The sequence below is a fragment of the Myodes glareolus genome, chromosome 14 (genome assembly GCF_982192425.1).
Source record: "Myodes glareolus chromosome 14, mMyoGla1.1, whole genome shotgun sequence".
Lineage (NCBI taxonomy): Eukaryota > Metazoa > Chordata > Mammalia > Rodentia > Cricetidae > Myodes > Myodes glareolus.
In genome coordinates this window covers 21,783,193-21,808,514 of record NC_142039.1, presented here as the reverse complement: position 1 = coordinate 21,808,514, position 25,322 = coordinate 21,783,193, and the positions used below count along the sequence as shown (strand labels likewise).

Genomic DNA, 25,322 nt, shown 5'->3' with positions numbered 1-25,322 from the left:
CACATAATCTGGAGCCAGCGAGATGACTCGACAGGTAAAGGCACTCACGTTATCACCGAGCCTGACAACCTAATTTCAATTCCTGAGACCCACAGGATAGAGGGGAAAACCCAACTCCCTCATGCTTTCCTCCGACCTCTCCTTGTGTTCCGTGAACCACCATCCCACAGGAGCACACACACGCAATAAATGAATGCAATAAAATAAATAAACAAAGTAACATTTTGACTAAGTAAATCCGAATGAAGAACCACTAACTTTGCCAGCAGAAGCTGCATCTGACACAGGAAGAAGCTTGCACATGTGGACATGAGATCCTCAATTCATATCGAGAACTACACACCCCAGAGGAGAGAGAGAGAGACTGCTAAAAGTACTAGAACACTCCTTCTTCGCCAAAGGACTCTGGCTGAATAGTCAGTCCTGGCAATGGACCTTTATGGAACTTATTATCCCCACTTCTAGGCCAGCAACTGTACTCGCGGGGAGGTCCACAAGTGTTCCGGATTTCACAGCTGCGCAGGAGGGTCCAGGGATCCTAACTTCATGTTCTCTCTGCCATTGAATGTTTCTCAGAGCTTAACGTGAGAAATAAATTAGCCAGCACTTGTGGGATTCTGGGAGGGCCTGGTTAACTTCTGCCTCCTCTCTAAGAGATGAACATTTGACAGGAACAATAAAAAGCGTTATACATGAAAAGCCAGAACGCTTTCCACATGCTGGCGGTAGTAACGATGCAACCCTGGGCTTCGGTTCAAACTCTCTCCTGTCACTAAGGACTCTGTCAGCTGGCATTAAATGGCAAGTGTCCACGTGTTTTTTTTTTCTTTTTAATGTGTACGCAGTATTTGTTTCTATTTTGTTGAGACAGAATCTGACTACACAGCCCAGGCTGAGCTCGAACTCACTGCCCTTCTCTCTGAGCCTGATGCGCTGACATCAGTGTGCAACATTTCTCAGCTTCCTGCCATTCTTTTCAAGGCTCTTCTGAGCTACGCTTTATGACGAGTCTAGCTATTTGAGAGGGCATCTGGTGAGTGTGCACTTCCTATATGGTCATCGTTTATAAAAACTTCAAGATGAGAACAGAAAACAGACTTCTGCTGAGGTTTCCTTGGCCTTACAAGGAATTCGCACTCACACACCGGCCACCCCTGAGGCCTTGCTACCTGGCTGCACGTCGGCTCCTCGCAGGCTCTGCACCACCGTCTCAGGGCCTGTGGCTGCAGACATGCCGCGGCTCTCCTCCAGCCCGCCTGTGTGGAGGCCCGGCTTCTTCAGCTTCATGGAGGTGAAGGGGGTCAGGAAGTGGTAATTCAAGGCTAAAGCCTGGGCCTTCTGCCTCAGCTGCTCTTTCTCTTGCTCGCTGCTGCTCTGCACCCAGGAGCTCAGCAGTTCCTTCACAGTGAGGTAGCTCCAAAGACGCTCGACGTGGTTGGGGTCCTTCCCACCGTCGCTGGGAGGCCCAGGGGTCACTGTGACGTCATTCCCCAGCTTTTGGGACTCCACGGGGATGTCTTTTTTCAGGATGACAAATTTCTTACTGTTGCTTGCAGTGACCTCCACGTGGAACTGATCAAACTTCCTGTCTACCATCTTCCCAGCAATGATGATCTCGGAGCCATTAAAGTAGTTGGGAAACAGGGTTCTGGTGGCGTGCTCCACTACGTCAGGGGGATAATCGACGCGGATGTCAGAGAGGAGCGGGGTCCGAATCTCATCATAGAACCTGCAGAGGAAGGACGGAGAGGATCAGGACCTGGCTGGGCTAGGGCGGTCTTTCCAGGAGGAAATCAGGCTTGCAGAGGGTGTGGGTCTACTATGCACGGGATCGTCCCCTGCACTACACTTAGCGCAGGATTCTGATAGCAGATGGCGTAGCAGTCACTTGAGTCCCTCTAATGAGTGAGCCTTCGCTCCTTCACAAAGCTTCCTGGGACAGCAGCCCCCTTGGAATTAATCAAAATCTCCCACTGCCTACATCAACCTTTGGTTTCTTGAAATAGTCTTCCTGGGGTACAACTTCAAAATTCCTCAGAACATTTGCTATATTTCCTTTCTACACATCTAAGTTTCTCCAAGGTCTACACATAATTTGTTTCTTGAATTTGAATGCATGTTACGAAGGTACTTGGGGCAGCACGTCAATCTTGGGAACTCGTGTCTTGACTCTAAGAGCGTTTGAGGGACACAGCATGTATCCATTAGCATTTCCTGTGGGCCAGGAATGACAGACTGACACTCCCTTTTCAACGACCTAGACAGTGAAGGCTGTGGGGTCTGTCCCCACTGCCCTGTCTTAGGACATGTGGCCCCATTTCCCCCAATGTTACCGGTAGGACTGCGAAGTTAACAGTATCCCTTTCACAGCTACTAGCTGTCTTCCCAAGACTATCCTCTCCTTTTTAAATGGTAGTTTTCTAACCAGGCACATGTACATTGACCTACAAAGGAAAGTCCCCAGATTCTGTTGTGGACAGTTATGGCCCTGAGGTCACACTTTCACCCATGAACAAGAGCTAGGAATTGTATGTACATCTTCCAAGACACTGGCATCCAGGAAGATAGCTTGTGCTCACTTTTGTGGGTTTTATTCTTGTTGGGACAAAAAGATCAGAAATGGCATAGACTTAGTTCAACTTGCGGATGAGGATAACTTCTAAGGAAGTGAGGCACAGAGCGATGATGTCCTGGGCCCCAGAATGACTATCTGGAGTAGAGGCTAGCCTGCATCAACTCTTAAAGGAGCGTTAAATTAACCACTTAGCAAGCCTTGACAGCCAGAGGTATCTGTAGGCATCGTAACTTCTACCTTATCTACTTATCTTCTAGAAATCTGTGAGGATCATAGGAGATGATGGATATATTTTTTTAATATCTATTTATTTATTATGTATACAATATTCTGTCTATGTGCAGGCCTGAAGAGGGCACCAGGTCTCATTACAGATGGTTGTGAGCCACCATGTGGTTGCTGGGAATTGAACTCAGGACTTTTGGAAGAGCAGGCAATGCTCTTAACCACTGAGCCATCTCTCCAGTCCGAGGTGATGGATATATTAAAAAATTGGGTTTGTTTTAAGTTCTTGGGAAATGCAAGGTACAGATGGCTTTTCCAGCAGGACGGCGTGTAGCTAATGGTTTCGATGGAATTGCTTTTCCTTGTGACCTCCTGATTTTTGTTCTATGGCGCAGGAAGTTTTCTCTCTTTGAATCTGGTTTGGAATAATTTTTTTTATGATGTAGGAAGCAGATCTGTGTGCTCACTTAACTCTTTCATTGAAATCCTAGGAGAAAAATGGTGGCCGGTCCCTTAGCAACCACCTGTGTTGATTGCATAGCTCAGAGACTGCCGGTCAAGCTTACGAGTCATAAATTCCTTTGATTGTGGCTACCAAAATCTAGATAAAGTGGGCTTTTCCTTTGAAATGGATCCCATATTTGCACACTGAAGCTTGAGTTACGTTGTGCTGAACCTGAAGACAGCACTTAATTCAACCAACAAAAAAAAAAATCATATGCCATGATCAACAACGTGCCACTTCAGGCAAGGTGGTTCTGTCTTAGGAAATCTAAATTCTAGATTTTTCTACCACTTTTTGTCCACAAAGGAAAGTTTTGAGTTTTCATCAGTTTTAATTGATCATTTTACTTCAAATTATAACATCATTTCACCAGTTTATTTAAACTATCAAGCTATAGTATATTTAAACTATCAAACTATAGTATATATAAATATAAATACATATATATATACATATATATATATATACTATAACCCCACATGGTCATTAATGTGCAATAGTCACTGTGCCAAAACTTTTAATTTTTCCTATTAAACAACCATCAGTTATAACCGCCACGTTTCAGAAGAGGAAACTGAGGCACTGACAGTCTTAAAAGCCTACCTAAAGTCACATATTAAACTCAAATCAGACTGGTTTCAAAGCACATTATGAAACAGGCAGGGTGGTACACCCAGGTAATCCCTGGCTATTGTAGAGGCTGAGACAGGAGGGTCACAAGGTCAAGGCCATATGAGGAATTTAGCAAGACCCACATCTCAAACTAAAATAACAGAAAGGTTACCTCACCAGTGAGTGAATTGCTTGTTTAGCATACACAAGACCCTATGTTCAATTATTAGTGCCACAAAGTAAATAATTTTTTTAAAATGAGACCAAAACACACTGCAATATTCCTCAATGCAGTGAACTGTCTTCATTTCCAACAAATGTGAGGATAAGACCCAGACAAAGACCTCCTCAACCTCTGATTACAACGTTATCCTTCGCTCTGGTTCCTTACTGCATCTACACTCAGCCCCTGCCCCGGTCTCTGGTTACAACATTATCTTCAGCTCTGGATTCTCACTGTGTCTATCCTCAGGCCCCGCCCCAGCCTCTGGTTACGAGAAGACAGACAACAGACCCAATGAGTTGTGCTCCTGCCTTCTCCTCCTCATGAACGCGTCGTGTAAGACCACAGTTCTCCAGCGAAAGTTTCTCCAACAGTTTGAAGTCCACGTCATTGCCAATGCCGATGGTGAAGATGCAGATCTGACCTCCAGTGGCTTCCTTGGTGTTGCTCAGAATCTTCATGGTATTGGTCTCTCCGAAGGTGGGTTTCCCATCCGTGAGGAAGACGATGAGGGACACGCTCCGATCTTCAATGTCGTTCTGGGCCACGTAATTGTTGAGCAGCTTGATGGCCTTCTGCAGGGCCCCGTTGATGTCTGTGCCTGGAGAACACAACACAGGACAGCTCATGGCTTTGCAGTCACCTTCTACCTCTGAATGTACTGTCACATGCATGTAGCAAAGGCCTATCAGGGCTCAGAATCAAGGCTGTGCTGAGGCATGGAATCTTCTGTCCACTCACCGGCATTGGGTCCTCTCAACAAATAGAGTTGCCCAACTAATCCTCTGAGATCTCACTGGATGCCCAGGGACCAGAAAGGGGACTACTCAGTTGGATAAAAATCAAGACCACACCTGACACTTAAGGAGAAGGACCCTTATCTGCTAGGGTCCTTCAACACATGTGAAAGAGTTAAACTATTCTGCTCCGATAGCCAGGTTCTTGCCACCCTCTCATTTTAGGATGAGGAAAGGGGCAAATGGCTAATAGATGGTGGAGCAGGATTCAAAGCCAGGAGATCAAGCTTCAGGAGCCGTGCTCCAACCTTGAAAGTACATTTCATAGAGAATGCAGAGTCCTCTGATGTGCTCCAGCAAAGGGCTGGGCAATGAAGTGTCAAGAAAAAAAAATAAATGAGAGATAGCTTAGTGGTTAAGAGCTCTTACTGCTTTTGCGGAGGACCCAGAATCAGGCAGCTCACAACTGATCCAGGGAACATTGCCCTCCTCTGGACCACATGGGCACTTGCACACATGAGGTGCACATAAATTCATAGTTATACACAAATACATATAAGAGAGAGAGGGGAGAGAGGAATAAAGACATAAAAAAGAAAAAAGAGAGAAAGAGAAGAAAGAACGAAAGAAAGGAAGAAAGAAAGAGAAAGAAATATAGAGAGAAAACAAATATGGATTCTTAGGTTTGGGTTCCAAATGAATATAATACATATTAGCTATTTTCTAAAGATGTGTATTGCCTCTCAGTGAAACACACCATTCTAATAGTAAGCAATACCATTAGCGTAAGTCAAATTAGCAGATAAGCACTGAACATGCATCGTGTGTTAAGAAGCATGTTAGGACTTAGGGACTACAAAGAGGAAGGACTTCACAGTCTTGTTAATTTCTGCTATAGATAATAACTATGACATTAAATCTAATATTTAATTTCCCCTGTCCAATGATAAAACAGTTCTAATAACTGGATGGAAAATGACTATGAGGAAATGGAAATCTTCAGATGGAGAAAGGCTGGCCTGAGTGTTTTGCATCCTGTTTCCATATACTGAAAGTAGAATTAATAGATGTGAGAACTCCACAAGATAGCATATCTGCCTTTGAGAAAGGGTCAGATGGGGGCTGATGAGAAGGCTCATCAAGTAATGGCATCTGCTGAGCAAGTCTGACAAGTTGAGTTCAGGTCCTGGAACCCACATACAGGCTGAAGGAGAGAGTCAACTGCAAAGATATTCTTTGACTGCGTATGACCGCCATGTTACATGCATGCTCTGCCCTCACATCCTCTGACTGCTGTGTGACTGCCATGTTACACACATGCTCTGCCCCCAATAATAATAAATTTAAGGTGCTTTTCTCTTAAAGACAGGAATCACGTACAGCGCAGTGGGCAGCAGAGTGCTTGGTTCTGGAGTCTTCAAAAGTTCGCTGTCTTCATGCCCTGTCCTAACCTTCTACACACACAGCAGACACCACACTCAAGGTGTATGTGCAGTGACCTGGAGACCAGCTCTCTTCTCCTTCCACTCTAGATCCATAGCACAGCTCAGGGCATCTGAGGCTCATGCTCCCTTACCATGTTGCAGCTCGGGCAAGAGCATAGCTCGTCTTACAGGGCAGTTTCATCTGCCGCTGCTCGAGTACATAGAAAACATTGGATCGTACACTTTGCTTCAATTCTCCATCCTACGGAGAGATGACTCAGCATTTAAGATCACTTCCTGTTCTTCCAGAAGATCCAAGTTCAGTTCCCAGAAGTCACATCAAGTGGCTCACAACCTGTAATGTCAGCTCCAGGGGATCTGATGCCCTCTTCTGGTTTCCAAGACACTTCCACAAAGATGTCATCAATTTATAGAAACAGGTGCACACAAGTAGATTAACAATAAACCTAAAATATTCTCCAATTAAGAACAATTTACCAAGACCAGTTGCCTTATTCAGGATCCAAATTGGGGATGAATTTTTCCAATTATAACTTGGCTGAAGGTCTAGGGGTTGAGAATTTACAAACTTGAAGAAATATAGGCACCTGAGAATATTGTTATCATTGCTTTATTTGTTAGTATCAGCTTCAACTCTCAAAGCCTTGTTTCTCTGCAGAAAACAAACCTATGATCCTGTCAAAGCTGGGTAGGAAGGCTGGGAGGAATCGCTCTTACCTCCAGTGGGTGACAGGTGGTAAATGTAGAGTTTGCCATTCCTGATGTTTTCCGGAGTCACGGGCAGCAAGTGGTCCTTCCATGCTTTAATCCGGTTGGAAAACCCAATGATATTGAAATGATCCTGAGGTCGGAGGTCATTGAGAATTGTGACGAGAGCTTCCCTGGTCTAGGAAAAGACAAAACTCAACTTGATCACATCTGGGCTCATTAGTCCACGTGTTCCCTGACTAAGAAATTGACTACCAGGAGCAGTCTCGGGATTCGTATTTAAAGTCCACTAGGCAAAGGACACTTATCACTGGCTGGAACACGGTATAAATATATGACAATTGAACAGAAGATATAAATGAATGCTTTACTCAATACTGGATCTCATGCTGTTACCAGGTATGGCGTGTCAGATCAATGCATCTTCACATTCTTTTCTAAAACTTTCAAACTGGGGTTTGATTTTGTATATGAGTGAGTGTGTGTGTGTGTGTGTGTGTGTGTGTGTGTGTGTATGTGAATGAACACTTGATGTGTCACACGAGTGGGTGTCAGAAGACACCTTGTGGAAGTTATCTCTTTCCACCATTGTTGACTGAGGTTTCTGTCCTGTTTGGTTCCTGCAGTCGTTAAGTCCCAAAGAAATCACACAGAGGTCTCCATTAATTATAAACTGATTGGCCTAGTATCTCAGGCTTCTTATTAATTCTTATAACTGATATTAGCCCATAACTTTTGTCTGTGTTAGCCATGTGGTTTGGTACCTTTCTCGGTGAGGCAGACACATCTTGCTTGTTCTGTGTCTGGCTTCCTCTCTGTCTGGGTGACAACAGCAGACTGAAACTTCCCTCTTCCTAGAATTCGTGTTGCCCCATCTCTACTTCTTGCTTGGTCACCCCACCTATACTTCCTGCCTGGCGACTGGCCAATCAGCGTTTATTTAAAATACAAGTGACAGAGCACAGACTCTTGTCCCACAGCACACCATATGAGTCCTGAGGGTTGAACTCACGTTATTAAGTTTAATAACAAACATATTTCCCTTCCAAATCACGCACAGGTCCTGACCACCATTCTCCTGTGCTAGAATGTTCTTCCACACTGTTTTGTCCCTAGATTTCACCTAGGAAGCCACTCGTCATTGTTCAGTACCCAGAAAGGTGGGTTAAATTCTCACTATGAAAACTGTCCTCGCTGCTCCAGAGACCTGCCGCTCCTTCCTCTAAACCGGTCCTCAATTTAACATACTGCTGTGGTAAAGCACATTTCAGAGTAATGATTGCTTGTTTTATGTCTTTTTCCTGGAACAGATGTTAAGGTTTCTGCAGGTGAAATTCACTCACTACCCTATCACCCAGTAACCTTCAGAAAGTGGCAGGCGCAGGTGTAGTGATGAATGAATTATATAATAAGTAACAAATTATAAAATTAAAGAAAATAATAAATATATTTGTAACAATTTGAATGAAAATGGTTGCCATAGGCTCACAGGGAGTGGTATTATTCGAAAATATTCATGATGTGGCCTTGTTGTAGTAGGTGTGGCCTTACTGGAGAAATTATGTCACTAGGGGGTGGGCTTTGAGGTTTCAGAAGTTAAAGCTAGGCTCAGTGGAGTGCTCTCTCTCTCTCTCTCTCTCTCTCTTTTTGCTGTCTATGCATCATGATGTAGAACTCTCAGCTTCTCTTCAGCACCATGACATCAGGCTAATTTCCATGATGTCAGTGATCTAAATCTCTGAACTGCAACCCAGCCCCAGTTAAATATTTTCTTTTATTTGAGTTGCCATGGTCATGGTGTCTCTTTAGGGCAACAGAACTTTGACTAAGACAATATGGTTTTGCACATTTTTTATTACATTTATTTATTTTTGTGCTGCTATCATGGAATTTTAAAACATTTTAACATCTCTAAAACAGAGTGACATGGGGGATATTCTATAAAGAGATGAATTTGAAGCTGGACATGGTGGTGCACTTGTAACCCTGGCACTGAGGGCTCGTGTCAGAACGGAGGGTAAGGCCAGTTTGAGCTACACGGTGAGGCTTTGTTTCTAGGAGCTGAGAGAAAGAGAGCGGGGAAGAGAGAAAGGACAAGAGGATGAGGAGAAAAGAGGAGAGGGGAAGAGAGGGGCGGGGAGGAGAGGAGAGGATCCAGGACTAGATTCTGGACAGAACTAGGTAGCACAGAGAACAGAAAGCAAAAGAACTAAGAAGGCAAACACCTTCAGTATAGCAAAGAAGGAGACCAAGTGAATCTGAGGGGTGATAACTGGATAAAGGTGACGTGAAACCATAAGAACTTGAGAAATAGCCAGAGCCTGGAGAAGAGATTGTATAACCACGCAGAGACAGAGGCTGCCAGGCCTCATGAGCACTGACATCAGACATTTAAAGAGGCTCGGTGTATGAACTTAAGGACCTGCATTACACAGTCACCATAGCAATGGCTCTGGGCACATTATTTACCCTCGGTTCAGCCCTGTGCGGGACATTCCATGGCATACAATGCTGCTCCTAAGCTATCTTGTCAGCAGACTCAGGATAACAGTGCCTGCCTCATCCATCATGAAGGTTAAATCAGGGACACAATGAAAGGTGCTTGGAAGGGAGCCGAGAAGATGGTCAGTGTTATATTGGGTTTGCTATTATTTGGTTCCCTGCATTAAATACAAGGAGAATCCAGAGAAACAGTGGCGTCTGGGGGTGTGTGTGTGTCGGGGCGGGGGTGTTTACAGAATAGTGCATGGTACAGAATGCATGCTTGCTCTAGCATCCCACCAGCCTTTCCCTGGGTTTCGTGGGACTTGCTGCATACCCTGGATCCAGACAATACTGTTCTTTCCACCCCTGGGAAAACCCCCCACTTTCAAACTGTCCCTTTTGTGTGTGCCCCTCTTTCTCACTCCCCTGTCATCTTTCCATTCCCAGATCCAGTGCCTACTCTAAGATCTCACAGTCTAACTCTTGTATGGACCCCCAAAGGAACCTCCAAAGTCCACTTTAGAAAATGATGCTGGGTGTGTCTGCGTTAAAACTCTCCTTTACACCCTCTCTCACGGCGCTTACGAGCTTCTATTCCGAGCATGTGTCTGCTCAGCTCCCCGGAGCTCCCTGCTGAATTAGTGTTCCTTACCTTCGCACCATTCCTTCATTCTGAAAGACTGGAAAGACAGCCGAGTCTAAAGACATCACTAGAAGTATGGAGAAGACAGTGACGGCAGCGATATTAGCAGTTGGTATCAGTGCCCACTAGCTAGCATGCTGAGGGCAAGATGATCGGCCAGCTCAACCCCCACGGTGACCCGTGGCAAGGCCTCTCTCAGTATTCCCACTTTACAGACGATGCAGCTGAGGTGTGGAGGGATTAAGAATCACACCCCACAGGACGGCGGATTGAAACGCAGGAAGTCTCATGCCAGGGCCCATACTGGCATCCAAGACAGTGGCATCTGCAGCTCCCACACCGCTGGAAGTCAAGTATCCGGAGTGACAGCCTTTCCAGCGTGCAACTTGTTTCGGGAGCCCTTCCAGTTCTGCTGCCAGCCTGTTTCTTTCTGTTCAGTGTTTGGCAGCAGCTAATAAACGCATCCTCTATAGCATCCCCACAGAAAGCACTGCAGGAATTCCGTATCCACCCAGGAATGAGAACAATGGCACAGTTCCTTCGGTCCATCTCGTTATCCTTCCCAGGGCTGCCTCCCACAATCCATCTCGTTATCCTCCCCAGGGCTGCCTCCCACAATCCATCTCGCTATCCTCCCCAGGGCTGCCTCCCACAATCCATCTCGCTATCCTCCCCAGGGCTGCCTCCCACAATCCATCTCGTTATCCTCCCCAGGGATGCCTCCCACAATCCATCTCGCTATCCTCCCCAGGGCTGCCTCCCACAATCCATCTCGTTATCCTTCCCAGGGCTGCCTCCCACAGTCCATCTCCTCATACTCCCCAGGGCTGCCTCCCACTCCCAGTTCTTCCGGAAAAAGGGAAGCAAAGAAACACTAATTGTCCCTCATAAAGCTAGGACAGCCCCTGTTCTGCCTTGTCCCTGTTCTGGCTTCTAGCTCAAGGCCTTTTCTCCATGCAGAGGGTTTCCATTCTCCTTCTCAGTTCTGACTCCCAGGAAATACGGCTGAGTGTCCTGACTCAATTCACAGAATCCGCACTCCAACCGGCCAGCACTGCCTCAGAGACTTCTGTGAGATGCTTGCCATGAGGGAGTTCTGTGTCTGGAGGTCCCCTCCCACACTGGTGCTTCCATGGTCTTCCCCCAGCACGTCCTTCTTACTCCCTTCAATGGAAGAGCCACAGAATGACTTTTTAAGCCACATCTCCAACTAGGCTCTCATCCCTCGCCCTTAGCTCCCTGGCTCCAGCAGACTTATCCATATCCAGGGTGTAAGCACCATCCTCATCTCCCGGATTTCCAGATTCCCCTCTGGAATGTGCTTCTCTCTAAATTCAGGACAACCTGCCAATCAGTTCTCCAGGCAGGACCCTTGGACAGCTCAGACTCGACTTGGCGAAAACCGGAAATTTTATCTTCTTCCTCAAATCCTCTACCCTTTGCTCCTCTCTCTCCCAGGCAAAGGAGCCTTCAGAAGCCCTGAAGTCCGGCTAGTGAAGGTGGACATGGTGTCCAGTTTTCTTCCTGCCCCACCTGCAAGCCCCAAGTTCTTCAGCCCTCAATCTTGGGATTTCAGTAATCAGAGTGTTCTTCATTTGTTATTGTCTTTCATTCTGTTTACTGACTGTTTGCACACCTTATTTGAGACAATGCCTCACTATGTAGACCTAGATGGCCTGGAATCTAATATACAGCTCAGACTGGCCTCCAACTCATGGATTCTCCTACTTTAACTTCCCCAGTGCTGAGGTTCCAGGCATGTGCCAGCATGCCTGGTAGTGGTGGCAGTGGTGGCAGCTCCTCTTCTTCCTCCTCCTCCCCTTTCATCTCCTATTCTTCGTTTTCTTGAGTCTCACTATTTATCCCAAGTTATCTGTCTAACTCAGAATTGCAGAGATTTTTTTTCAACCCCTGCTCTTTCCTTCCTCTGACTTCAGAGTTCTTCGATTAAAGGTGTTATGTTACCTTGCCATCTTGTTCCTCGTTATTATTTATGCATTTATTATTTATTGTTTTTTCGAGATGGGGTTTCCTGTAGCTTTGGAGCCTGTCCTGGGACTAGCTTTTGTAGACCAGGCTGGCCTTGAACTCACAGAGATCTGCTTGCCACTGCCTCCCAAGTGCTAAGATTAAAGGCTTGAACCACCACCACCCAGCTTTGTTCCTCATTTTTAAAGGAACAGAAGAAAAACGTAAAACTCACATAATCCCACTTAGCTAGGAGTAACCACGGGTAAAATGCTGTGTGCTACATGATCCTTCAGAAACTTTCCTGTCTCTCTGTGTGTAAAGGAGGGAGACCAACAGCAAAAAAAAAAAAAGTGAAAAATAAATGGACTTAGGAACAGAGAGGAAAAAGACAGGTAATTTTGTTAGGGAATGCAATGAGTGCAGGAGAGAGCACCAAACTGGTCTTTGGGGACTGTGGTAGTTAGTGGCCATTGTTAACTTGACAGAATCTACAATTTCCTGGGAGATGGACCTCTGGGCATGCCCATGGATAATTATCTTGATTATGTGTTGAGGTGGGAAGACCCATTCATTGTGGGGACAACACTGTCTGGAGGGAGCCAGGACTGTAAAAATGAAGAAAGAGAACCTGACAGAACAAGCCTTCATCACCCTGCTTCTTGACAATGGATGTGAAGTGATTAGCTGCTTCAAGCTCCTGCCACTTAACCAGCCTGCCATGGTGGATGCACCTGTGAGCTATGTATGAGCCAGAAGAAACCCTTCCCTCTTTGGATGCTTTTGTCAGAGTGCTTTATCCAGACATAAACAGAAAAAGGAACTAATTCAGGGACCACGATCAGAGAACACTGAGCGAAGTCACAAGTCACTGAGATGTGAGCGGCAGGCTCATGGTGGCCGAGGCACAAGCTACAGTAAGAATGCATAGTTAAATGCCTGTACTCTGCCCGTGTGACTGGGAAGCGCCAGCATGCACATGGTGGCCTCGTGCAGAAAACTGGTCGTCCGGCTTTTGTTCTCGCTGCTTCCTTTTGTTTGTTTGATCACTGCTTTCGTTTTGATTGACAGCTCGCTCACCAGGCAGGAACACAAGACATTAGGTGTCCTTCCCTATCCAAGCACCTAGACCCCTGGAAGGTCTGTGAGGCCATGGCGGAGAATGTCAATAACCAGGCATTCTTGTTATTTAGGCTGTGTCTCTGGGAGCTCAAATCCACGGCTCTGAGGGACGTGAAGCTGGCTAGGCTGTGACTCATGGGCCCTTGTCAAAAATAGCTGTTTGTTTAGCTGCTGGTATCTCTAGGGACTCTTAAACAGTATCCTAAAAACCTTGGTAGCAATCAGCCTGTCTCCTTTGTGGGTATTTTCCCCAACGTGCCGAATGTTCTCTGTAGCCATTCGGTCTCCCTACTTTCCTCTTGGCTCAGTTACTACTCATTCCTCATGACCTTGTAAGGCCTCAGCTATGACTTACCTCATGTGAACCGAGAGAAGGAGGGCCAGCAGCCTACAGTAGCTTCATTCCCAGTCCCAATAGAGCTGCCTGGGGGAATCTCAGAGGGAATTCCCCAGAAATCCCATCGCAGAGGGAACTTAGCGGCCCCCATCCGCTTGACCCTGCCTTAAGCCCTGCTTCACTCTTTTATGTGATGGTCTTGATCAGCTTCAGGGCTCTGCCTTCCCTCCCAGGATCTAGAGGGAGGTTGTGAGTGAGTAGCCACGCAGCAGCCAGCAATAGTGAGCTTGCACTGATCTTTCTCTGCGTCATACTTAAACGTTGAAAATTAACAGAAGCCTCTGCCCAAGAATACAGTCCAGAAACAGGCCTAGCCCATTCTAGAAAGATCAGAGGAAGTCCAGAGAAACAGAGAATGTGTAATAAGCTTCTCTGGGCCTTGGAACTGTCCTAGAGGGGAAGGAGTAGAACACAAGAGGCTGAACTGGATCCCTTAGGGGGGTTCTGTCAAACTGGATAAGGTTGATTTCTATATGCCTAAGAAGGATATATTTTAGCGCAGGTGATGGACAAGATAGGCTACTACCTACCAATACCCTTCTAAGGCCTGGACAAAAACCATGGAAACCCCAGGAAACCATGCTGCTTAGATTTCTTCTTCTATTCTCAAAGCACTCTCTGTCTCTGTCTCTGTCTCTCTCTGTCTCTGTCTCTCTCTCTCTGTCTCTCTGTCTCTCTGTCTCTCTGTCTCTCTGTCTCTGTCTCTCTCTCTCTCTCTCTCTCTCTCTCTGGACCTTGCACACTTGAGAGAAGCAAGAAACCTCCAAATGTACTATATGGAGCAATGGTAGCCCTAAATTCATTTATGAATAGGTGGCAAAAGCCAAATAAAGTGCTTGCTGTTCAAACATGTTCAAGCATGAACCTCAGAACCAACATACAAAAAGCCCAGTGTGATGTCAAATGTTTATTCCTGCGACAGGGCAGTGGGGACAGATGGCATCTGAGCTTACTAGCCAAACAATCTGGCCTAGTTAGGTCTCAGTAAGAGACCTTGTCTCCAAAACAAAACAAACAAACAAAAAGATCTACAAAACAAGGTGACAAGTTCCCAGAGAAAGATACTTGAAGTTGACTGCTGGCCTCCATATATAGGAAAGCAAACAATGCTCTCACACAAACACATACGTTCTTCTGCTCTTTACATGAACACTGTGCACACATCTCTCTCTCACACACACACTGTACACACACACTAGACACACACACTGCATACACACACTAAACACACACACACACTGCACACGCACACAAAACATATACTCTGCACAAATACACACGCATGCACACACATCACACACATTGTACACATACACACAAATCGGTATACAAAATTAATTAAAAACTAGGCTTGGTGGTGTATGTCTACAATCCCACAGTTTAGGAAGCAAAGACATGAGGTTACAAATTTGAGTCAAGCTTGGGTTACATAGTTACATCTTGGCTCCCTAATTTTGATGCATTTCATAGAGTTTCAGTAGAGGAGAATTCAATTAGTGTGAGAGCAGTCTGATTAGGAAGAGGGGCTAAATGTCTGATGCCAGAATGTACTTATGCTCCCAGCAAGTCACTGTCCTTACTCAATGTAAAATTCCATGACAAGACACAGAGAAGAGGGAGGTCCAGACCATGCATAGCAACTGTAGCAACTGTAGCAACTGTAGGGTAGTGATTCTCTAGGGAGAGCTGAGAATACCTGAGATCGGGCAGTTGTAAAGAGACAAGAAGACCAAATTGGATGTGTCTTCAGAGAGAAAAGCAAGGAATTCGTGGAATGTCTCTGAGGAGTAAAGAAAAAACTCTTAACGAGATCAGCCAACAAGAAACCCCTAAATGGCACATGCTAGGTCCCAATGGTGCCAATCCACAGTCAGCATCTATCCATGTAATCCTGCTGACACATAAGGACCAGCTGCAAATGTCCAGACATGTCTTCAGGGAAGACCTTGAAACTTCCATGATGTATTTGGACACATAAAGGTATAGAAAGATATGCAAAGATCTTGAAAATATGCAAAATAAATATAATGTCTGTATGTAGATAAATGGATACAAATATATTTATTTGCCTAGTGAAACTAAACCCTGACCTGAGTACAGATATTAGACAAGATCCCTTCTAATCCTAGCTATATAAGATCTCAAAAGTTAAAAATTATTCTCTATTTAACAGTATTTTATTCGGACAAACTCCTTGTCCTGTGTGAACTTTCCTTGGATTAAAAGAATGAAGCATTTTCTTAAAAAACAACATTTTAGAAGTCCCTTCCAGGTCTGCCTTGGGCTGACTATGACGTAAATCTTTCACGCTCCATGAAACTCATGCCGGCACTAGCCAGGATCTAGATAAACCAAAGCACACTCTCGGCTTCAAACTTTCCCCCTGTTCCTATGGATGGCAGGGGCCCTTCTTGTTCCAATGGATGTGGATGAGGAACATCCCTTGGTCTTCTCAATGGTGCCCACGGACAGTCGAGCTGGGCTCCTATACATCAGCCCCCCCGTTCACTCTTTCCTGTTCATTCGGGAAAGGCAGTATTTAGAGGCAGCTCTGTCTGGTGCACTATTGGTCTTGCACTAAGCTACACTTAGAGACCAACGTTAGAACTTGCATTTCTCTTCCTGCTCATCTTTCCAACAAAAGTGCATCCATGCAGCTGCGGGCCCTTGGCACAGTCCTCAAAGGCGGAAGCAATTCCCTGTGATCACTAGTGTGCGGTGAATGACATCAGTGTCCAATAAGACCCTCAGAGAGAGGTCAGTGGAGCCCATGCCAAGGTCAGCTGCTGCCCACTCCTCCCCAGTACTTCCATCAGGGTACCCACTGACACTGCTCTGCTCAGATAGCTTTGCGTCTGTGTCAAAGCACATAGGAACTGACACAGAAGCCTTTTGTACCACAAGTCCTAGTTTGCTGGGCAAGGGCAAGGAAAACCCGTGACTTCATAGATGAACCCAAGTTCAAGGGAATGAATTATTAACCACACTGTGTTTTCAGTACAATGACAGTGTTGTCCCCCCCAGTTAGTCACCGCACACACACCTCATTCTAAAATGTTTACCAAGGAGCTGACACTTTCTCTTTAATTGGTTCCCCATGGCCCTTTCTGAACCAACCCCAGAGAAAAGAAATTTAAAGTACATAGTTTAAAGTAATTCCACAAAGAGGTCAAAGACTTTGTAGAAGTCTGATTAGAACCATAGAAAGGAATGGTAATCAAAAAAAAAAAAAACATACACCTCCATGTCTGAGAAACACTGTAGGAAATGGATGCCCCCAAGATGCACTGGACTGCAGATCCGGATGCATTTTAAACACATTTGAAATGGGTAGCTTGGACTAAAAGGCGTCAGGTCTCCAAGCGTTTGAGAACAGTGTGATCCTTCTGCCTCTGCTCACTGAATGCGGGGATTATGCTGCCATCACAGTGCTGATTTCCTTTTCAGCCTCACTCCACTGTGAGCATCTCCTCAAGTGGAGTACGTTTCATTTATAACTCAGAAAGCAGTCTCTCTCTTAAGCACTGAGCCATCTCCTCTGCCCAGGTCTGAATGTCAAAATCAGTTCAGGACCGAGTCTAAGCTAGAATGACAGTAAGATATAAAATTCTGCCTACATTCAGTCTTAACATTTGTTAAAGGCTGAAAATGTTTAGATCCTAGAATAATTTCTGCAAAATAAGCGTAACTCAATCTTTTTAGTCTTTGTGTTTGAATGACATCATCTTAATGTGGGGGACAGATTGTCTCATCACGCCCTTCTGACTCTCATTAAGACAAGCTTCTAGTGCTTTGACTTTGCTTCAACAAATGTGTCAAGCATTAACCTAATGATGTCATGGTACATATTTCTAGAAAGCGCTTTTCCAGCAATATTTCTTTACATCTTCACAACATGCTGGGAATATCCATGGTTTTCATATTGGATATGTCAAATATTCAAACATCCTAACAGTTCTGCTTTGGGGACAAGGTCTCATGGATCCCAGGCTGTCCTCAAACTCATGTAGCTGAGAAGAATGACCTTGAACTCTTGATCTTCTTGCTTCTACCTCCAGAGTGTTGGTATTAGAGAGGTGCACCACCATACTCGGTTTCATGCAGCGCTGGGTATCAAAGCTAGGGCTTTGTCACATTGGAAAGCACTCTACTAACTGAGAATATATGTGTGTGTGTGTATATATATATATAATTATATATGTCCTATTGACAAACACTCTACTGAGATTATATGTGTGTGTATAAATACATATATACACATATATGTGTACACACACACATTCACACACACACATACACACACACATATATATATATACATATATATATATATATACATATATATATATATATATATATATATATATATATTCCATAGCATTCAAAATAGGTTTCTTCCCCTGATTCCCTTTTTGTGGAAGGTCAGTGCTTCTGACAACTTATTCTCATGGTCAATTTCATAGCTCTCACCCTAGCTGGATTCCAGCCTGATCACATGGTCTTGTTTGCCCTATCAAAAATACAGCCCATCTTTATCTATAGACTTCTTAGAGTTTAAATATTAGATATCCTCCACAAGCATCTATATTAGATGTTTGGTCCCCAGCTGGTGGCACTATTTTGGGAGACTATGGAAACTTTATGAAGTGGGCCCTAGTCAGAGAAACTGGCCACAGGTAAAGGTGGGCATACATTTGAAGGACAGGCCTATTATCAGTCTCTTTCACTTTCTCCTCCTCCAAATGCTCCTGGCTGCTTTGATACTATCTCAGCAGAGGCTTAGGATCAACGTAGCCACTGGAACCTGAACTGTCTGAATTATGGGCTAATATAAAGCTTTCTTCCTTTGAGTTCTTCTCTCAAGCATGCAGACAGAAGTAATGTCTGTCACTCAAGGCTGTGGGTAGTCATTCCTGGGTATGGCCTCTTTCTTCAGCAGAGTGCTATCAAGAGAAATTTGCTGATGAGCAGATGGCTTGGCCTGTAAGGTATTTGTTGTGAACGTATGGGCATATGACTTTAGATTTCACAATATTGCAGAAAAATGTGGGCAAGGCATCATATGCCTGTATCCCCATTGCAGGACAGTCAGAGGCAGGAGGATCTGTGAGGTCGAACTGGTGAGCTCAAGGCTTAGCGAGAGATACTGTCTCAAAAATATAAGATAGTGACTAAGAAAGGCACTTCATATTATCCACATATACCTGTACACACACATACACACAAAGAAACATACACCTACACACACACGGTTTCCATGATGTACAAACCTCCCTGGTATTGATCTGACAAGCTTCCTGACTGAAATTATGAAATACCTGGTCCCTAGTGTCTGTTCTGAATCTTGAAGGCTATACTGCCTAGCTGCAGGCTTGGGCTGTGGACCCCTGCCTCTTTCATTCTGCATATGTTTGATGTCTAACTCTGCGGCTGCATCTGAGCCATTCGACTGGCCTATGCCCCATTCAACTTCCCCTTAGGTCTTGAGTTCTCACGGTTCCTGTTTCTCTGGCTTGTGTCCACCCTGGGTTCTCACTCTAGATTCCCAGGATGTGGAATGCTGGAACCGTATAAGAGGGAAACACAGAGGCTGAGAAAAAGCCACATTCAATGTAGACTTGTTGGACTAGTATGTAAGAAATAAACACAGTTTACCAAAGACTTCGATTGTATATTCAGGAAATAGTTGGAGGAAGTGGAGCTCTCGTCTGTCAGGCAGGGAGAGTGACGCCATCTCTGGGTCTCCATCCATCTCCCCATGCTCTTGAGGCCGCCACAAAAGTTGGACAAGTAAGACTTTTGTTATTGAAGGGAAAAGGTCATAAGGCCATTTTAATCATTAATAGAAAGTTAATTGTTTTCCATCTTCTGTTCTAGGAGACTGAATCCAGAAAGAAGAGGCAAGGGTTTTCTCACACATATGGAGAGGGGCAAAATGAATCCTTACAAACGTGAGCCCCCTGACTCAGCTGCCTGAGGGAAGCGTGTTGGTTATTTTCTTGTTGCTGTGTCAAAATATGTGATAGAAGAACGTTCAAGATTTCTATTAGCTCTCAGTTGGAGGGTCTCGCCCACTGTGGCAGGAAAGAAGTGGCAGAGAAAGCAGAGAAGCTGCAGCTGTGGCCGTGGGAACAGGAGGCGGCTGGTCTCGTTGTGCCCACAGCCAGGGAACAGAGACGGACGCTGGTGCTCAGCTTGCCTCCTCTTTTTCTTCAGAGTGGGGCCCACACTCAAAACGGTCCTCCGTCTCCTTGGACATGGGGCATGCACATGATATGTACGCATACATACAGGCAACTCGCCCACACCCGTGACATTAAAATAATGGAAGAATAAATAAAAGAATAAACAAACAAACAAACATTCAGAATGGGTCTTTTCGTTACAGACAAGCTTCTCCGGAAATCTTTGCACAGACAAGCTCAGAGGTGTGTTTCCTACGTACCCCTGAACCCAATCAAGTGGACAATGAAGACTGACCATCACAAGAGGAAGCCAAGAGCACAGGCTACCCACTGGCATGAGCCTCAGAAAGCATACCAAAACACACCACACACAGAAATCTCAGCAGTGGACAAGAAGAAAATGGTTGAATGGCTTGTAGTCTCTGACTTAATCTGGACTCTTAAACTTCATTTTTCACATGGCCCACTGAACCTCATTCTGTTCTCTGGGTCTTTTCCTCAGCCTAACACCGTTGCTAAGCTACCCTAGCACTCTTACGAACACTCCAGACTCCTCAGTCTCTCCAGCTCGCTGCGGCCTTCATCCCAGTCAGAGCACAACAGCACCGTGCCCAGAGTCATAACTTCATTGCCAGTGTGCAACATTATTTGAAGGAGAAATTAAGAGTTAGGGCCTGAAAGGCGAGCATAGGTAGCAGGGGGCAGACCCCTGAAGGCTACAGCCTCACCTGGCCTGATTTTTGTCTTCCTGATCTGCTGCTATGTGAACAAGCTTTGGCCATGGTCTCCCACACCATGATCCCCACCATGTCTTCTCTGCTATGAAACTGTGAGCCCAGATCAACCCTTCCTCCTTCACATTGCTCAGCCGGGGAACTCTGTCACTGTGATCCAAAGGAAACTAACGCCCCCGGGTTTGCCTTCTGGGTACCCGTCTTGTTCTCACTGTCTTGCAGACGAGGACAGATGCCTGGTGATCAGCTGGTTTCTATTTGGTGGTCAAGTCCTACATGCCTGAGTAAAGCATTTACTATAGCCCGAGGGAATTGTGATGGGCTCAATTTTTGTGTATCTGCTCCTCATACTTACTTACTTTATAACCATGCTCAAGCAAAAAGGAGATTTTAGAGGATCAAAAACACAGTGTCTAGCTCAGGGATTATATAATTCATTTCTCCTTTAATCCCAGTTCAGACTAAGAGCCAGCTCACTAGTGGTGTCGGGTACCAAGAAGGCCAAATGCTAAATGTTCATCCAGGACAGGCAGGGTTTGGTCCTCACGGAAGCAGATCTGCCTGAGCCAGACTCTAGAAGATTTTACCCAGAAATTGGGAAGTCATAACAAGGCTGCTCTAGAGCCACGATTTTGTCATGGCTCTTTGAGGCTTGTGTGTTACATACATGTGCCTGTGTGAGTGTGTGCACATGTATGTGCAGCTGTGCATGCAAGTGTGTTCATGCATGCGAAAGCCTTATTTTTTGAGACAGGGTCACACATTGAATCTGAAGCTCCATAATTCACCTAGGCTGGCTGACCAGTGGACCTGCCTAGCTCTACCTCCCCGGTACGGAGGGACAGACCTGTAGAGTCATGTTCAGCTTTTCGTATGGGTACTGGGGAGCCAAGTTCAGGTCCCTGTGCTCGCATGATAAGCACTTACCAGCTAAGCCATCTCCCAGACCCATTCCTGGTTCTTTAACCCCAAGACACATGACTATAGAAGCCCCAGACTTCTCTCTAGTGTATCTACACAGCACTGTGTGCATCAGACACCAACCAGGTTCCATCTACAACTTGAGAGATACAGAAGCAGGCTCTGGTACTACTGGGGGGCATGGCCACATGAATGCACATGACCAGTTCCACAGTGGAGACGGGAGTTCAACAATTGGATCACCACCACTGGACAGTAGTGCCATGAGGAGAAGAGCTTTCGTTGTCATACTAAATTCCATTTCCAAAATATCTCTTCATCCGTTCTAGAATTATTCATTATACAGACACCACCCCTTTTCTTCATCTACCTTTTCTCCTCTCTCTAGACCCCCTCCACAAGGCCTAGACTCTCTCCCTCCCTGAAGGGATCTCATCCATTCTTCAGTTACTACTTCTGTTTGGAGATGTCCCAAGTCCACACTCCATGATCAATTTCTCTTGTTCTCCTTTCTGGATAACCATATCACCTTTATCTTAGTCTGCTGGAGACATAATCCAGGATATTCCTAAACACGAAGCATTGCCCTGCTACCGGCTTCCATACTTTAAACACGGTTCCAAAGTCTACGGCAGCCCCTTTCACTCTCTCGTTCTGCTGTAGCCAGTTTTAGGGGAGAGAGGAGGGATATCTGGGGTTTAATACCTTCTGAGAGGACTTCAGTAGAGAGGAAACTGTAGCATGGACATACATTTTCCATAAGCTTCTACTAAGAACTTCTGGGTTATTATGGCTCAGAAGCCCTTCATATATGTTATCAGAGAGTTCCTTGACCATATGACTATTTAGCTTTATCTATCATCAGCTAAAGGTCTATTTTACTTAAAACTCATGGTTATGAGTAAAGTTCCCTCCCCAATCCAAGCAGGTCCACAGACTAGACAGGCAAAGTGTCATTTGTGACACATTCTCGAGGAGAAGTTTTTTATGTTATAGGGAGAGGTGTGATCCTTCAAAGGACCCGGTCTGTGCAAGGTCTCAGGCTCAACTCTCCATCTCAGAGGGTGCAGGGTCTTATCTGATGTTCCCATGGCGATGCTTAAACCTTGAACTCCTGAGACTAATACCCTAGAGAGGGGTATCACTTAATTTAGATACTAACTGCTTTTCAGCGATCCTTCTTTCCTGCTTTTCTCCCTTTGCTCTCCCTCTCTCTCATTTGAAACAGGATCTCACTCGGAAACTAGCCTCCAACTTGCTGTGTAACTCAGGATTGTCTCTGACTCATGGTACTCCTCCTGCCTCAGCCTCCAAAGTGCTGAGGTTAGAGGTGTGAGCCACCTCTTCAGTGTTAGACTCTATGGCGTTGTTCGCTTGTCTAGTAGCCCAGCTCTACACTTGAGGTCTTGTTCAGATTTCACTTTCTTTACAAATGTTCATGTCAAGAAAGTTTTCATATGACCTACTCCAAACCTATCAACCAAGCCTTCTGACTATAGTAGCATGTTCGTTCTTGTTTCCTGCCTTTCTTCCAAGTCATCCTGGTGCTGCCAAGAAAACTGCACCCAACGACAGCCCCATCTTACTCTCCCATCATTCTTTTTCCTGCTCAGCCCTTTCTCATCCCTAGAATTCTTTCACTGTCTATGTGGCAGAGTGGATTTGAATAATGTACAAATGTTCGGCATTTCTCTTCCCCAGCAAAATGCTAATGTCCTCTATTAAAGTAGCTTACAGTTGGATATTCTTTCTGAATCTTTGTGGATCAGTTACTTTTCCTGCTGCTACGATGAAGCAGGCTGGCAAAAGCAACTTCAGGTAGAAAATGTGTATTCTGTCTCAGAGTTCACAAAAGCAGCCACAGACAACAGAAAGTAATGAATTCACGCATAGTACATGGCTCGCTTTCTCTGTTTTATGCAGGATCCCCTGTGTAAGGAACAGCCCCACCCACAATTAAGATGGGTCTTCCCACATCTATTAATATGTAATCTAGATGATCTCCCACAGACATGCCCAGAGGCCTATCTCTCAGATCTCCATAAATTCTGGGTTGTTGATGATTAACACTGGCATCTCCCTCCCATATTCTCGTACATGCTTTTTTTCGTGTTTGTTGGCACAGGACTTCTCCGCCATTCTTACCTCACTCACTCAACTAACTTCCAAGAACTTTCTAGACTCACCTATGCCATCCCCTAAGCATTCCTCTCCACCTTCTACCACACACATACACCACTTTTATCCTGAAGAACTGGTCCCCACCCTGTGGTACAATAACCAGAGCTTCCTTCTCTATTCTGCTGATCACTTGAGCACTTGGCTGTAGTGATATTTTATTTGTATTTTAATAAATAAAGCTTGCCTGAAGATCAAAATGCAAAGCTAAAGTCACTGTAGGCCGGGCAGTGGTGGCACACACTTTTACTCCCAGGACTCGGGAGACAGAGGTAGATGGATGGATCGCTGTGAGTTCAAGGCTACCCTGGGCTACACAAGATCCATCCAGAAACAGATCCAGGTGGTGGTGGTTCACAACTTTAATCCCAGGATTTGGGAGTCACACACCTTTAATCCCAGCACTAGGGAGGTGAAGACAGGAGCAATATGGCAGGTGGCAAGAGGAATATAAAGGGGAAGAGACAGTAACTCAATGGAGTGTGGAATCTGAGGTTTGGTGGGGGTAGGATGGCTCATTTCTGTCTGAAGTAGAGGTAAGAGCCAGTGGCTGACTGCTTTGCTTTTCTCATCTTCAGCTTGCACCCCTATATCTGTGTCCGGGTTGTTGTTATCCGTGCTACACTTGCCAAGTCGGTTTTGTCTGATTCTCAGTTTCTTTTGGCTTCTTATGAGAAAAGGCTCCTACTTATCTGTGAATTTCCCCAAACCTCCCAGTACACAATCATATGTTTGTTTCATTCCTGAAGAATCTGAATCCGGAGCCAAAGCCAAGATGAAACTTAGAGGACAATCAGGTGTCCTGAAGAAGAGAAGGGGGTGGCTGCACTCTGGCAGCCCTGAGGAATTTACCCAGCTGCAATTTTAATCACCCAGCCAAGGCTGTGAAGTCCCTGTATTGACGAAGACTTCTGATACCCGGATAAGCACTTCCAGCCTGGTTATCTCCTTTAATTCTCCCTGACTTGCAGTGTTTATCTTTCTGTTACCTGAAGTGGTTTCCTTTCAGCCTCTCTGTAGCCCTTTTGTATAAAACCCTGCTGATCCCAGCTAGAGAGCAGGGGGCAGACTTTTCAGGAAGCCGAGAAAGAGCCCAGGCTTTCCATTACCAGCCGGTGCCGTGATGTCAGACGCTGACAAACTGCAACCTGAGCGGCTTTGGGCGCCTCTCCACAAGCTCTCTTTGTACGGCGGTCCAAGGGTCTGCGCTCAGAGACGCTCCGCGTTTGTAAGCCAGCCCTCATTTAGGGAAATCTTCAATTGCCTCGAACCCAAACTTTTAAATGGGGATCTCCCAGTTATTTAAAGTTAGTTGCACTATTGCAAGATGGGTTGGTGGGGTAAAGGCGCTTGCTGCAAAGTTGCATGACTGGAGTTCTAATTCAGGAACCCGTGTGATAGGAGACGGAGAGACCCTTCTCCAGCAAGTTGCTCTCTGACCTCCGCTGCAGTGTTGTTCACACTTGCAGACAAACACCCACTGAATAATTAAGGTAAAAAATTATTTATATTATCAATGTGGGGGGGGGGACAAGTTTTTCTTGAAATCACAGATTTCAGGGCTTACAAATGACCCAAGGAAAGTATTTTGCCCTCTGTTCATGTATTAATTACTTCATATCTTGAGACACACACACTCACACACACACACACACACACA

At 45.3% G+C, this 25,322-nt stretch overlaps 1 protein-coding gene across 1 annotated transcript in view; it reads right to left on the bottom strand.

The window, feature by feature from the left end:
- The window catches only part of Itih5 (inter-alpha-trypsin inhibitor heavy chain 5), a 97,459-nt gene that overhangs the window by 9,878 nt on the left and 62,259 nt on the right, over positions 1–25,322 (bottom strand). Inside the window, exons 8-10 of the mRNA XM_048461072.3 lie at positions 7,040–7,208; positions 4,432–4,741; positions 1,170–1,729 (exon numbers count right to left, since the gene is read on the bottom strand). Of these exons, the coding sequence (XP_048317029.3) occupies positions 1,170–1,729; positions 4,432–4,741; positions 7,040–7,208 (1,039 nt within the window). The remainder of the gene's footprint in view (positions 1–1,169; positions 1,730–4,431; positions 4,742–7,039; positions 7,209–25,322) is intronic.